We start from the raw sequence: 16,328 nt of genomic DNA, 5'->3' as shown, positions 1-16,328 counted from the left end.
TTACTCTTCGCGCAGGAATAAAATAATGCATAAGAAACTTAAATATGATTTATTAAAACATAAGATAAAGAACTGTTTCTTCTTTCTTATTATCTACCAGTTTTGATTTTATTTAAATTTAAGATGCTATGTGAAATAAAGTGATCAAAAGTATGGCGTAAGAATATTATATATAATATAAAGTTCGTGTATTGTGACGTTATTTGACGTTGACCTACAGGCCAACAAGTGTGGACACATATCAGTGTCGATAGTATGAAAAGGGGGGAGGGGGTAAGATAGTTGAGTGTTTGGCAGTTTTCTGACATAGAGAGTATCTGTTTTTCCCATGAGATAAATAGTTTAAACTGTGGTGCACAGTGACAACCAACCAGTACCAAACACTAAAAATAGCTGTATTTTTTATCTAATATTTAGTCATACCCAACTAATCTATATCAGTCCTATTCAGGACCAATAACTCTGTCGATAAATATTGTCGTGTATACAATGTTGTTGAAATCAGAGCAATTGTATACTAGTATATCATCTATGTTGAAATGTATACAATAACATTTTTTTTTACACAAGTTTCACTTTATATCAATTTATTGAATGCCTGGATTTTCGTTAAAAATTAAATTAAAAAAAAAATAATAATAAAATCATATTCAATGAAATCTTGTTTAATTTTCTAAGAAAGAAAGCAAATCCATTTAAATTAAAATTTGAATCAAAATATTTCTTTAAATATTAATTTTTATTATCTTTTAGAGCAATTTTTTTTTAAAGAAATTGTTTTAAAATGTTCATATTTTCTTCTGATTTGACACGAGGAAGAGAAGATATATTTGTATGAAAACTTTTGTATATCACAAACTTCAAACTCTGGTAATACATGTATACACAGGATGTGTAATGTCACCTTGTTGCTTTTGGTTTGCACGTCTACTTGACAATATATTGTTATGTAACACTACATCCAAAGTCAGAGTTCACCTGGTCGTCAAGTGAGGGGATTTTGAAGGTGTAGAATATTTATCTATAATAATTGTTCGGATTTTTTTTCTCTCTAGGGACGTAAATATTTTTTGTTCTAAAAGGAAAATATAAATATATTTCTAAAAAAAAAAAAATTATACAGAAAACAGGAAAAACGCCTTTAAAAAAGCAGAGAAAATTTTATTGTGAGACAACTATTTTCTGGTAACAGTATATCTTGGATATCTGTCAAAATAAAATGTTCCGTGTCACACTTAAAATAATAGTTTTTTTTATCAAAAATTTTGAAATCAATCATATCGAAATATCATCAAAGAAAACAACAGAAACATTAGAGATTCTACAAGAAAAAATTTGTTTTTGTCTTTTTCTTTTTTAGCCATACTTTGTCAGTTTATTTTCGATATATGAGTTGTCTTTCGACCCTCTTCTGAAGAGTCTCGAGAAACTTGAGTACAAAATAAGAACCACTGAAATATGATATGTGTACGATTAAAAATATTTAGGTTAACAGTTTAATATTCTTTTGAATGTTGTTGGATTGTCCAAGGATTTGTATAGTAAGACTATACAAATCCTTGGATTGTCAAAAAAAAATCATGAAATAGTACTGTATATGACATATTAAAGATGAAAGTAAAAAAAAACTGTACTTCATACAAGGTAAACAAATATAAAGCTATACACTTTATATACGGGTGTGTCTAAACACTGCTAAGGAGTCCTTAGTGCACTAAGGACTGATAACATGCCACTAAGAACTAGATGGAGAGCTGTTACATGCAATTTCTTTTCATATTACGGTAGAAATTGATATTTAATGCATAAATTTCAAATTTTATAGAAAAATAATAATAAATTAAGGAGATATTCAACATTATTTAGACACGTGCCTGTTTTTCTTTGATATGCCGAAAATCCATGAACCGTTTGACACGTGTCAAATTACATATTAATTGATTACACGGGAATCCTTTTGGTAAAGTTGGATACTAATAAATGAATTGTTGTTGAAATTTTATTAACAAAAAAATCTGAATGAAGAAGTATTTTCTCAAGTGTATATTTCTTGTAAATAATAAATTTGTCACCAGAGAAATATATCTAATGTCGGATTTTTATTTGATGTTCATATTAATAAGTGACTGAAATACAAATTTTTATAGATATTTAATTCACATTTATATATATTTTTTTTAAAGTACGTGTTGAAGTTTGGATAACCGGCAGATGCTTGTTGCGTTTTCATTAAATTCATCTTGTTATTGGGCTGTGATAAGCCCGGTAGTACCGAAAAATTAATCTAATATTTCGTAGCGTTCTTTGTCTCTTGAACCAATTTTATTTTTCAGGTGGTCGGACACATTATCTATAATGTGTTTTGTACCCGTATCTCTATTCTGTTTATTTTTTCTTGCAAGCGTGATTTAATGTGGTGACAGGCGACGACGGACATGCGTTTGAACAACAGACTGGTTTGGAGCTGGAACACTTTAGTTTGTTTCTTATGGTGCACTGTTCAAAATTTATTTTCATATATGAAGACATTTTAAGAAATGTATAACTGGACAAAACGAAACCAATAAGATAATGCATTTTTACTACATGCAACACACTAAGTTCATATATGACCCGTTTGAGTAATATATTTCGGGCCTTCAACAGTGAGTAAAGCGCATAGCACATAGTCATTATTTCATAAATTAGGTTTAAATATTCTGATTATATTGCATTACAAAAAATAATTATTTACACATCATGTGGTAAAGGCATATTTTCAAGACATTCATACGAAGCATTCTCTTTTAGAAGAATAATAAAATGTCGAAATATACAAACAAATAAGTACCGTATGAAGCCTTTGTAAACAAATATCAAGCCTTTGAAAACTAGTGGTTTGGATAAACCCCAAGAACGACACATAATTTTCTCTCTCTCAATTCCATCGTATTGTTTTAGTGAAACCATTTGTATATATACACGCATCTTTGTCGAAATTAAAATAAAAACAAAACACTTATCAATATATATATTTATTTTGTCTTCATGTCTCTTACATAACAAGCTGACCACACTCTAACTTATTAGTCATTTAGTAGGCGCACATCAAAGTCGTGCACCTGTGGCAAATAACTTTGTCGGGAAAGAAGTAAAACAAAAACAAAATTATTTGTTCTGTAATCATTTTTCATAAGAACAACACATTTAATTATAAATATTAAGCATACATTTTTTTAGATACAATTGTTTATTACCTAAAATAAAAAGATTATGATTGTTTAATGAATTGTTTTGTCAATTGGCACGTGTCAAACGGTTCATTGATTTTCGGCATATCAAAGAAAAACGGGCACGTGCCTAAATAATGTTGAATATCTTGTTTATTTATGATTATTTTTCTATAAAATTTGAAATTTATGCATGAAATATCAATCTCTAACATAATATGTAAAAATAATACACACCACAGCACTCCTTCTAGTCCTTAGTGGCATTGTATAGTCCTTAGTGCACTAAGGAGTCCTTAGCAGTGTTTAGACGTACCGTTTATATACTAAGCAAACAATTATTTGTAGATTGTCTTATTCTTGGACTGACGATTTTAGATCATCATTATGAAAAATAATACGAAGTTTTTATTGAAAAAGAAATGTAAAGATGAAAATAAAAAATAAATAAAGCTGAATTATAAGTCGGTAAAAACATTATATAGCTTTAATCTACACACTGTCTCTATATACTAAGTAAACACGTACATTTTAGATTATCTTATTGTTAGGTTGAAGATTTTTAATTCATGAACTATGATACAAATTTTTTTTTTTAAGAAAATGTTAATTGGAGATGAAAGTCACAGTAAAAAAATGATATTGTACTATACTATACTAGTCGGTAAAAAATTAATAAAGCTATGTACTGTATGTACTAATTAAACATAAAGTTGTAGATTGTCCTATAACATTTAATGAGTGGGTCTAATGAGACATGTTTTTATATAGATTTTTAAATCAGTAACTTAAAGAAATATTTTTAAAATGAAACTATAAAGAATATTTGGTGATGAGTTAGTAAAATTTTCAATATTTTTACAATGAAAATTCGTATAAATAAAAATTGTATTATAAGAACTGACGTTATATCCTCGATCGAAAAGCTTCACGGTGTTTTTAATAAATGTATATTCTCTAATAGTTTTGTTCTTTGTGCGGGACTGAATACTTATTGTAGATCACTTCTGTGAAACCAGTAGATGAACTCTTTGGCTATCTCATCGTAACTGATAAATCACGGTACCAGTTTTGAAATCTGTCTGTGTGTCCTGCCAACTCAGACGAAAAATATGGATAGTCCGTCGAATTTTAGACAACGTAAGATTTTTAGGCTCGTGAAAAAATGATAATTATGTTAAAAGTCTTTAAAATGATTATTGTTAATCGTTCACTTAAATTATCTGTGGCACACACAACAAAGAAATGTTTTCTACAGTAAGAGACTTCGTCCTCAAAAAGGGGGGATTTGATGTTTTTGAGTTGAAAAATTAACTGTGATTTCTGACTCAACTCCCACCAATAATTCATTATGGGTATCAATAGGTCTAACAATTACAATTAAAAAAAATCTAATATGAGGCAGGCATTACCTGTGAATGGGGACGAAGTCTGTAAGAATTATTTTTTTTGTAACTTACATACATTTTTTATTTGTTAAAACAAAGAAACAGAAATACTGTAAGGTTTCCATTTGGTTCTGTTGTTAGAGATTTTACTTGTGACGTTTTTTAAGTTAAGACGTCATGTTCAATGTAAACAAAGAAACGCAATGCATCAGGTAATGCTAATTTACATAAAAGACAAAAGAATTATTAAAAATGATCCTTGAGTTCCTGCATTTTACTAACTACTCAAAGTCTCACGACAAAGAGACCGGAAGAAGAAAGTAGATTTCTGCGTTCTGCACAAATGCGGGAATTTAAAAAAGGGACAAAATTTTTTTTTTAACGATTATGAGTTCATTAGTACAATGAAAATTTCCCGCATTGAAATATTATATATAAATCATTAAACATGTTGAACTCGGATTAAGGTGCAGTCAGTGGTCTGGTCAGTGGTGTATCGGTGCACATGTCATGGGGCTGTTGGCTTCACTTTGTTAATCCTACAGAAACAGAAATCTGATCATAATATACCTTATCGCTATTTGTCCGCTATTACTGGACATCACAAAGGTTCCCGTAAAGTCATAATACAAAATATATAATGCAACAATGAAAAAGTGATTGTTGTATACGTCAATAGTTCAAGTTGGGACAGATTCTCGGGTCACCCAGGAATAACGATAAGGTGTATAATATGTGAAAACTTACTTTATGATTTTGACAGAAATTTAAGAATCAGCTGATTGAATTTCATAGCTAGAGACAATGATAGAAATAAGGCCATGGGGCATTATGTGCGTCTGTATATATGCGTCCATCTGTTGGTTTGTCCGTTTTTCCTGCTTCAGGTTTATAGTTTATGGTCAAGGTATTTTTTGTTAAAGTTGAAGTCAAATCAACTTGAAACTATGTAAACGTTCCCTATCATATGTTATGATCTTTCTTATATTTAATGCCAAATTAGAATTTTGACCCCAATTTCACAGTCCACTGAACATAGAAAATGATAGTGTGAGTGGGGCATCAGTGTATTATTAACACATTCTTGTTTGGATATGAAAACTCGTTATGACGAGGAGAAAAAAATTTCGAAATCATAAAAATCGGAAGACATAAATTTAACATTTATTCTTTAATTTTGATAGAATTCATTAGTTTTGGGGACCCACTTGTTTGAAGCTTAGTTTTATGTCTCAACTTTTTCCTATCGTGATAGTCTGAATATTTTTAATTTGAAATATTTGTGGCACAAACAAGTAAGAAATGTTTGAACGGATACTGAAAATAATATGTTTGAATTCAAAAAATAATTTATGCAGAATTTGTCCCCTTTCACAGATCATACCTGCCTCATATTACATTGTAGTATGAAGAAACTGTTGAAGTGTGTACAATAAAGTTATTTCAGAAAAAAGCTTAACTCTGAAATATTGAGACAACTACAAAACAGGTATCACTTATTGTACAATTAAAATGTTAAAAAGATCTGACTATGTGAATTGGTTAAGCATTATATAATAAAACAGGATTGGGAGGGGCATTTTAAAAGTTATAAGTTATTAAAAACATTGTGATTTGCTGCCTCAAAATTAATTGCTGTACAACATATCTTTGCTAATCATTATTTCACTTGTCGAATTGTAGTGTACCTGCTTCCATTTGAATTTTAGTTTAGTAAGTACCCTAGTCTAGGTATACGTACAATATATACAAATTTACAACGAGTGTGAAATCATTCCACATCCTTATTTGTACATGTGTAAACGTATTGTTGAAAGGCGGAGTGTTAGAATAAATCAATATTTGCATTTTCATGCAAAATTATACTAACATTGTACCTTTCTCCAGATTAACGTTAACAATTGCATGTATCTAAATTTTAAAAGTCTGAGAAAAGCAATCTTTTTTATATTTCACATTTCATTGACAGATTTCTTTTTAGCACCTGGCTGATTGAATTCAGCATTTCTGATATCATTGTCATAACATTCATTTCATTTCTTTATAATATATATAAAGATAATTAGACTTTATTGTTACTGTCCTGATATCCTTTGTGGATAATTTGATATACAATGTACATGTTTATATATTTTACATATTTTCAATGTTTCCTCAGCTGGACAGAAAAGAAGACAAAAGAAACCTGGATCTAAACCACTGTTATATGAGGACACAAGCATGCAACAACCACCCCCTCCACAATATGGCTATGGACCACCACCTGGACAAGGTACATTTGTAATATGAGATATTTAATGTACAGTCCTTAGCCACTTGTCCAATGCCCTAGACTGTTAAAAATTTTTCCAACTACCATGACTGCTGTTAGTAAGTTTTTGAAAAACTTTGTTTAGACACATAAATAATGTTGGAATATTGGTCTTAGGACTAGTAGATTTCAGTGCAGACTACAGGGCTCACAACAGTTTATTGGGATTTCACTTCCAGTATCCTTGCATTTCTCAGATCATTATTGATTCTAAGCTCCATTTTTGTCTTTAAAAAAGAAGCTAAATCATGATTTACCTTCAATGGTTGTTTTCTACTTGTTTACTTAATGAATGGCTATTATCTATTTTGAATTTATTGAACCATAAAACTAATTTTTTACTCTTCACATTGAATAATCCGTGAAGCGGATTATGTAAAATGTGAAGAGTCAACAATTAGTTTTATGGTTCAATAAAATCAAAATAAATTATTGCCATTCATTATAAATGAATTTCTATCAAAAACGAGGCTTAAAGAACTTTTTATATTATTTATATTAACAATAACAACGTACACACATGTTGGCGTATGAATACACAACGTCAGAGTGGGCGTGTCGCCATCAAAATTGACAACATTGAAAATAAAACTAATAATTTTAACCAATCAGAAAACAGTAAATACACCAAATTTATTTATTTAACATTAATTTCACTGGAAATGAAAGTCTATTTAAGTCCATGTAGTTGCTATATCTAACAAACATTGAAGTTGTGTTTGACACTTATTTTTCTGTGATTTTTATCGCAAGCGAAAAAGATATATTTTAAACACAAATATATGCCCTTCTGAAACAAGTCAGTTGAAATCTGTTGGTCAACCTGTTCAAATTATAGATACATCTACAATGTACCATTAAAGACAAATCCTTTTTCATGTAAAATTTGACTTAAAAGCTCAATCACAAACCTGCAGCAATAATTGACAAACCCTATTAAATCATATGCAATATATACATCTTAACCATGTAGTCTAGATCAAAAACATTTTCACAATTCAACAGATTGGGACCTCAAACTCTGTCATAACTATGATAGACATGACTAAGTTGAGTGATCTATAAGGTATCTGTAGGTGGACCTATTACAAAATGTTGTCACCAGAACCTGAAGGATCCCACTACATATTTTGTTCTTTTACAGGTAATTATGATCCCAATGCTTTTGCCGGAATGCCAGGAAGTCAGATACTGAATGATCCTATGGCAAATATGGCTATGCAGTATGGCTCTTCTCTAGCAGACCAAGGCAAAGATTATGTTAATAAAAATGTAAGTAGATTTTGCAAATTTTGTGGATTGAGAACAAATAATTATATTAGGAACTTTAATAATTAGAATGACATTGAATATTTTAAAGTGAAGTTGCGACAATAAACCTATGTTAAGTTATGCTGTTGCAGGATTTTCCTATTTGTTTCTACATGTACCTGTGTGTTACCAATAGATAAAATCTAAAAATTACAAATAATGTATAAGTTATAACCATATTTTATTTCATTTTAGTTAGAAAAATATGTAGCCACATCCAGATTAAAGTACTATTTCGCTGTTGATACTGCATATGTTGGGAAGAAATTAGGACTTCTTTTATTTCCCTTCACACAATCAGTATGTATGAACTATTATGATGAAAAATATATAAAATGTTAAAAATTATAAATTTTTCGTTTTTGAACTACTGTGGAAGCATAAATATTTGTTGGATACCAATTTTCATGGACTTTGTGGGTACAGGGGAACCATGAACTTAAATGTTCTACAAATTACAAGGTTTCTAAAGGAATGTTTATATTACAGACTTTGCAAAACTAACAAATTAGATATCCATGAAGATGCATGTCTTCCTGAAACCAAGAAAATTAGTACCCATGAACAAAAAATGAATTCACTACATTCATGTATTTTTATCATGTGAAGTTATTCTAGATAATCATATTCAATAGGCAACTACAAGTACTTGCTATGAGAGATTGATTGACTGTGTTAAACGCCACTTTTGGTCCTCTGACACAATAACATGGCAACCAAATCATTATTGGCAGGGGAAGATATAGAACATAAGAGGATTGTCCTTCACTAGGAAAACTGGCAATCTTGACAATTAAGATTAGAGTTGAACATTCATTTCCATGAGCTATAGGCTCAAATTCATAACCTCAGTGTTGAAAGGCTGAAGATGAACAAATTAGACAACTCTGCCTCAAAGGCCCTCAAAACATATTCATTTTGTACAGAATAGTAAATTGTAAATATCAATTGAATCTATATGTCTTTACAAAAATTAATTTGCGAAATTATTTGTTGTATGATTGTATAATTATCATGTATGAGATTATATGTTGACATATACTCCAGTATCTTCAAACAACAAAAAAACATTAACATCGTTACATGAATATCTTGCAGGATTGGTCAATAAAATACAATTCAGATGAACCAGTTCAACCTAGATTTGAATTAAATGCACCAGATTTGTATATACCATGTAAGTATGTAGGATTATTCTGGTAAAAAAACAATAAAATTATTGTAAGTTAGGGCTATTCCATTAAAATGTATGAGGGAGGTTAGAAATGGACTTTCAAAACATCTCTACAACCAAGAACCATTTTATAAATAATTTGGCATAATGGTAATAGACGCATACAGAAAAAAGACCCATGAAACACATTCAATAATTAAACTTCTCTTCCTTTTCTCCTACATACATTTTAATGGAATAGCTCTTATTTACCCTATTTAAACTCTAGTATAAAAGTAAGAAGATGTGGCATTGTTGTCATATCAACTGTGGGAGGGCTGCATAGCCAGTCATGGTTGTTAGAAACTTCCATCAACATTGTTGTCATTATGGGATAATTATACACCATAGACTGAAAGACCAGGATGTAACCAACCTCATGTCACCCTACTACCTTTAACAATGAGCAAAACTAATACTATATAGTAAGCTATAAAAGACCATGGCATAACATAATGTAGAATAATTCAAGGGGAAAAAAACTGTCTATGTTATGCTAAAAACAATTATGACCAACGTTTGATTTTCGGGTACTTATATAGTAACAGTTTCTTGACTGAAGATGAAACTTTCTCTTAAATTTGAATTTTTCTGCAGTCTTTAGCAAGGGCATAGTTCCTTTATGTGTTATTTTTCTCTTCAAACCTTCCTTTCAAAATATGATTTATAACTCAAAAGACGACCCATCATTAAAGACATCAAATAAGTTTTCTATTGACCCAATACCTTTAGTATTTGGACAAGTTTGGTTGACAAAAACAAGTGAGTTTTATATGTATGTAATAAACTATTGATGCATGAATCGTGGAAAAGTTGTTGAGTAATGGATTTCAAGTATATTACAAACTCGTTTAATGTTTTAATACAGATATTAATAATATGATTTCAGCTATGGCCTTTGTAACATATGTCTTAGTCGCAGGTATTGTCCTAGGAACACAAAACAGGTAAGGGATTTAATTACCAGGTAACATGTGCTACACATTAAAAAAAATATTTATTGGATAATTTATGTGTAATAAAACTTGTATTTAATACATTTATGATGATGGATGGCTGTTAGACATCTGGCTGCAAATTAAATGCATACTGTAAATGCATAAATTATTGGTGCATTTATTATTGCGATTTTGCATTTTAGACTAAAATGCAATTTTAATTATGGCAATATTAAATAAAATCCTGTTTGATTCATATAAAAAATCAAAATGCGAGGTTTAATTATTGCGATGATAACCCTTTCTCATTTTTCACAATAATAAAAACATCACAATAATTTCTGAAATTACAGTATTTAGGACTAGAATATGTCAATGTGTTATGAATTTTAACCCTGCTTTTTATGGACTGATTTGCTCAGACAGATTGTTAATATGCTATTTCACTAGGTGGCAGTCTGCTGGAAGACATTTCACCTTACCTAACACATTAGGATTACGAGACAACTCATCATTGCTCTTTGCTTGGCCAAGAAGAAGCTAATATCAATTTTAAAGTCTATGACTGGAGTCAAATTTGAAACTGTCAAGACGGTTCATAGATACTTTCAACTTATTCACATATTTTGAAAGTAGAGTTACACTATAAAATTTATGCTTGCTCAACATTAGTGACAAGGAAAAATTATGCAATAATTCAATAGGTTAGTAGACCAGAATGAAGGGAAATGGACTGCCTCTGGAAAACGTGTGCTGGTATGTTGCATTTACAAAACAAAAGACTGAAAAGATATTAAACTTTTTGACTAAAAGTACCGTATCTGTGTGCTGCTTAAAAGAAGCATAAAAACTTTATATCAATTAAAAAAGATATGAATTATATCTTATTTTATATTATTGTCTATTTCAGATTTACGCCAGAACAATTAGGAATACAAGCCAGTTCAGCTTTTGTTTGGTTAATTATAGAACTTGTTGTTATTATGATCAGTTTATATATAATGAATGTCAACACTAATCTAAAATACACAGATGTCATAGCATATTGTGGATATAAATTTGTTGGGTGAGTTTAATGTTACAACAGTACTGCAATATGAGGTAGCAAGAAAAGTTTGATTATATGTTTAATTTATACTGGATAGGCAACCCAAATAATTCAGTTTCTCCCTGTAATCTCTCTTACTTGCTAAGGTTTTAAGTCTAACACATTAAAACCTGTCTATGAATCCTGGATTTTGGTTGGTGTCCTGTCCTGATGAGAGGTTTTCAATTAGCAGATAACTCCATTTTATCAAGATATGTTAATTCTGTAGCCATTGTAGAGCAGTCAAATTTTATAACTGAATTTTCGTTATAAGTCAGGTCTTAAAAATGGTATTTTAAAGAAATACTCGTCATATTGCAACTTGCATGACATGAAGGCTTAATTTTAAAGGTTACAATTTTCTATATGTTCAATTTTCTTGTAACAATGCATGATTAATTTTATGTCTTCTTTAAAACTTGTCTTGCATAAAATTGTTTCCACAAAATACTATTATTGTATTGATACATGCGTGGATGTAATGTACATCAGTTTCAAATATATGTATATATATTTCTTTTTGTTTTCAGAATGATATTTGCTTTGATAGCAGGTCTAGTTTTCTTAGCCAATGGATATTACTGTGTACTTTTATGGTTTGGTATCACAATTTCAGTATTTTTAGTAAGTATTCATCACTTATTCCAGGATGATTGCATTAGTCCTCAAATCATGAAAAATGTAACTTGACATAATTTTTTGCACTAGTGAGTTCAACTTTTCTTCCAGAATATATGAAATCATTAGTCATATTGGACTCTTATTTGATAGTTTTCTCATTGGCAATCATACTATATCTCCTTATTCTATACAGATTCATTTTGATTTCTTCACAAAAATTATAAAAAATTGAAACTTATAACCTGCCATGAAAAAAAATAGAGAGTACCTGAAAAATCCGGTAAGAACCCTGTATTCAATAAAAGTGCCAGATATAACATAAACGTAAATCTATCTTGTTGATTTTGTGCAGAGTAAAAATCCAGAAACTTGTTCTTTATAGATTATATATCTTTTGACCGACAGCAGTCATAAAATTCTGTTTTTTAGTCACATGTTTGAAATGGCCTGACTGGTACATCTTAAAACAGACTTCTTTAAATGTTCCAAAAATATTCTTAATTTGTTTACGTACAAATAAAAATACATACAAAGTACAAATTATAGATCCTGTTTGTATAATCTCTGTTTTATCTTTAACAGATTCGCACATTACGAGTACAGCTGTTATCTCAAACAGCTGATGATGGGTTTTCACGTGGAAGTAAGCGAAGCTGGTATCTGATTCTGTCCATATCACTTCTACAGCCGCTCATGATGTGGTGGCTGACTAGTCATATCATGTTTCATAGAACCTGAGTGTAAAATACTGAACAAAGGAGAAAAATTCATGACAAACTGTTGAAAATTGACAACTTGAGAGCATATGACATGCTGTAAAGAATGTAATTTGTCTAGGTCATGTAATGCAGATGAAATGGCATGCTGCGAAAAATGAAATACGGTCATTTAATGCAGCAGTAATTGCAAGCAGACTTATTTTGAAATCCAGCTTACAGTTGAAATGGATCTGGTTAAATGGTGCAATTGAATATAAAAAAAAAGAAGAGAAAAACATGTGAACATTTTGTTTGCCAAAGAAATTAATATTGTAGGGACCATAGTTTGTTAACGCATGATTATATATACAAATTATCTCAATACATATTGTAACTTCATCCTATGAAAAAAGTGTACTTAACCTTTGGTTGTAAGATTATTTCATGTTTATTGCTTTCTTTTCGTTTTGTGCCAAAGATATCTCATTGTTTTATTTGAAATATTTTATTTATGTTCTTTTAGCTTTGTGTAAAGGTATATATATATTCAAATGCATGCACATGTTTCTGTTAATAATCATTCTTTATGTACAAGGTTGCATGTCAAAATATAAAATCACTGATGCAATGTTAGCATGAGTAAGGAAGATAATTGATAGTTTATAAAAATAAATTTCATGTTAGGGAGATGATAAATAGTGAATTATTTTTTATGTAAGGGAGATAATTTAAGGTGAATATTTCAATGTGAGGGAGATAATAAAACATATATCATGTTTTAAGTTGCAATTGTTTAAATAGGCATGCATTTCCCTTAAGCTTTTTATTTTGGCCATCATCCATCTTTCTTATTAATTGAAAAATTTGGAAGTTGAGTCTCTGTGAGATGAATTATTGGAACGATATCTGTAACCAGTAGGTGAAGAAAACAAAATATCTTAATAAATCTTAGTATCTACCTTAAAGAGACCTGGTTTGTAAATCAGTTTTATTTACACTTTACTAACACAATAGTTTAGGATTGGGTTTCTGTTTTATTTTTCAATTTTTTATTTTATCTCTTATGGTTTGTTTGGGCTAAGGATCCTGTAAAATATAGATATTTTAGATGGGCAAAAGTCTAAAGCTATGTATCTTTTGTAGAGATAAATTAATTGGAAAAGGTGAAAAGAAATCTGATTGTTACTGAGTAATAAATTCAGAGTGAATTTAATATAGAAGGATCTAGAGAGATGACTATATCACCTATCTGAGTTTTTCACAAAATTTTAGTAGGTAGGTGATGCTCTGCATTTTCCCCCCTCAAATATTAACTTTAAACAAACTGAATAATTCACTTATAAGAAACTCTATGGGATGTCTTCTACACTTCTAATTCAACTATATTAATAGGGAGTTATTATTTATATCCATAGTCACCAAAAAGATTGTTTACTTGTCATGTACCTTGTCTTTAAAAGGCCAGTTTAAACTAAATTTTATTTATTTGAATTCTCATGCAATTTTTGTCGAGCCTGCAACTTTTGTTGCAGAAAGCTCAACATAGGGATAGTGATCCGGCGGCGGCGGCGTTAGCTAACTTCTTAAAAGCTTTATATTTTAGAAGGTATAAGACCTGGAAGCTTCATACTTTGTAGATAGATGCCTCATGTTACGAAGTTTCCGTCAGTCACATGTCCAATATCCTTGACCTCATTTTCATGGTTCAGTGACCACTTGAAAAAAAGGTTCAGATTTTTTGTAATGTTGAATTCTCTCTTATTATAAGTAATAAGATAACTATATTTGATATGTGCGTACCTTGCAAGGTCCTCATGTTTGTCAGACAGTTTTCACTTGACCTCGACCTCATTTCATGGATCAGTGAACAAGGTTAAGTTTTGGTGGTGAAGTCCATATCTCAGTTACTATAAGCAATAGGGCTAGTATATTCGGTGTATGGAAGGACTGTAAGGTGTACATGTCCAACTGCCAGGTGTCATCTGACCTTGACCTCATTTTCATGGTTCAGTGGTTATAGTTAAATTTTTGTGTTTTGCTCTGTTTTTCTCATACTATATGCAATAGGTCTACTATATTTGTTGTATGGAATGATTGTAAGGTGTACATGTCTAGCGGGAAGATGTCATGTGACCTTGACCTCATTTTCATGGTTCAGTGGTCAAAGTTAAGTTTTTGAGTTTTGGTCTTTTTATCTAATACTATATGCCATATATTTGGTGTATGGAAATATTTTATGATCTTTATGTCAGTTGCGCAGGTTTTATTTGACCGTGACCTCATTTTCACGGTTCATTGCACAGTGTTAAGTTTTTTTGTTTTGGTCTATTTTTCTTAAACTATAAGTAATAGGTCAACTATATATGTTGTATAGAAGCATTGTTAGCTGTACATGTCTGCCTGGCATGGTTCATCTGACCTTGACCTCATTTTCAAGGTTCATTGGTCTTTGATTAGTTATCTTGGTTAATGTTAAGTTTATGTGACAGTTGTAATAAAGCTTAGCTTTATACTTAGGACTATCAACATAATATCAATGATTAGTATAGAAGGCGAGACATTTCAGCGTGTGCACTCTTGTTTTCCTTTATAGTTTAAAATGTCAACAATACTTAATATTTTTATTATATTTAAGTAAATATTTCTTTGAATAAATGTGATCAGTGTTTAAAGAGAATCTGTTGCTCTTTCAATATCAATATATAATTGGTATACAGGAAATAAATTTGATTTCACAGTGTATGGGAATTGTTATTTATTTAAGCAAAACATAGAAAGATTGGAGGTAATATTTGGTTAAGCAAAACATAGAAAGATTGGAGGTAATAAAATTGAGAATGGAAATGGGGAATGTGTCATGGAGACAACAACCCGACCATAGAACAGACTACAGCAGAACTTCTGCTGCAGAAGGTCACCAACAGGTCTTCAATGCAGAGGGAAATTCCTGCACCCGGAGGCGTCCTTCAGCTGGCCCCTAAACAAATATGTATACTAGTTCAGTGATAATGAACCCATACTTAACTCCAAATTGTACACAAGAAATTAAAATTTAAAATAATACAAGACTAACAAAGGCCAGAGGCTCCTGACTTAAGACAGGCGCAAAATTGTGGCGGGGTTAAACATGTTTATGAGATCTCAACCCTCCTCCTATACCTCTAGCCAATGCAGAAAAGTAAACACATAACAATATGCACATTAAAATTCAGTTCAAGAGAAGTCCGAGTCTGATGTCAGAAGATGTAACCAAGAAAAATAAACAAAATGACAATAATACATAAATAACATCAGACTACTAGCAGTTAACTGACATGCCTGCTCCAGACTTCAATTAAACTGATTGAAAGATTATGTCTTCATCATATGAATATTGGGCACAATCCTTCCCCTGAAGAGTTTAATATCATACCATCATAACATCTATGAGAAGAACATAACCCGTGTCATGCCAACAACTGGTTTTTAAATATTCTATATAAGTCTATTTAAAGGTTTTGTTAGCTTCTGAGGTGAATGCTGACATTTTTGTGCTTTATAAAGAATATTTCC

General features: G+C 30.5%; 1 protein-coding gene across 2 annotated transcripts; it reads left to right on the top strand.

The window, feature by feature from the left end:
* Positions 1-4,198: 4,198 nt before the first annotated feature.
* On the top strand, positions 4,199-15,516 carry LOC143069008 (protein YIF1B-like). 2 transcript variants are annotated; one of them, XM_076243440.1, is made up of 10 exons: positions 4,276-4,349; positions 6,003-6,086; positions 6,756-6,869; positions 8,053-8,180; positions 8,415-8,519; positions 9,318-9,396; positions 10,322-10,379; positions 11,281-11,436; positions 11,988-12,081; positions 12,661-15,516. In XM_076243440.1, exons 3-10 carry the CDS (start codon positions 6,818-6,820, stop codon positions 12,814-12,816), a joined length of 828 nt encoding a protein of 275 aa, XP_076099555.1. In that variant the 5' UTR covers positions 4,276-4,349; positions 6,003-6,086; positions 6,756-6,817; the 3' UTR covers positions 12,817-15,516. The 2 variants fall into 2 exon arrangements, with proteins under 2 accessions (XP_076099554.1, XP_076099555.1); XM_076243439.1 differs by lacking the exon at positions 6,003-6,086 and having other exon boundaries at positions 4,199-4,349.
* The last annotated feature ends 812 nt before the right edge of the window (positions 15,517-16,328 follow it).

The sequence above is a fragment of the Mytilus galloprovincialis genome, chromosome 3 (assembly GCF_965363235.1).
Source record: "Mytilus galloprovincialis chromosome 3, xbMytGall1.hap1.1, whole genome shotgun sequence".
In the NCBI taxonomy this organism is placed as follows: domain Eukaryota; kingdom Metazoa; phylum Mollusca; class Bivalvia; order Mytilida; family Mytilidae; genus Mytilus; species Mytilus galloprovincialis.
This window is presented reverse-complemented; position numbering and strand designations above follow the sequence as displayed.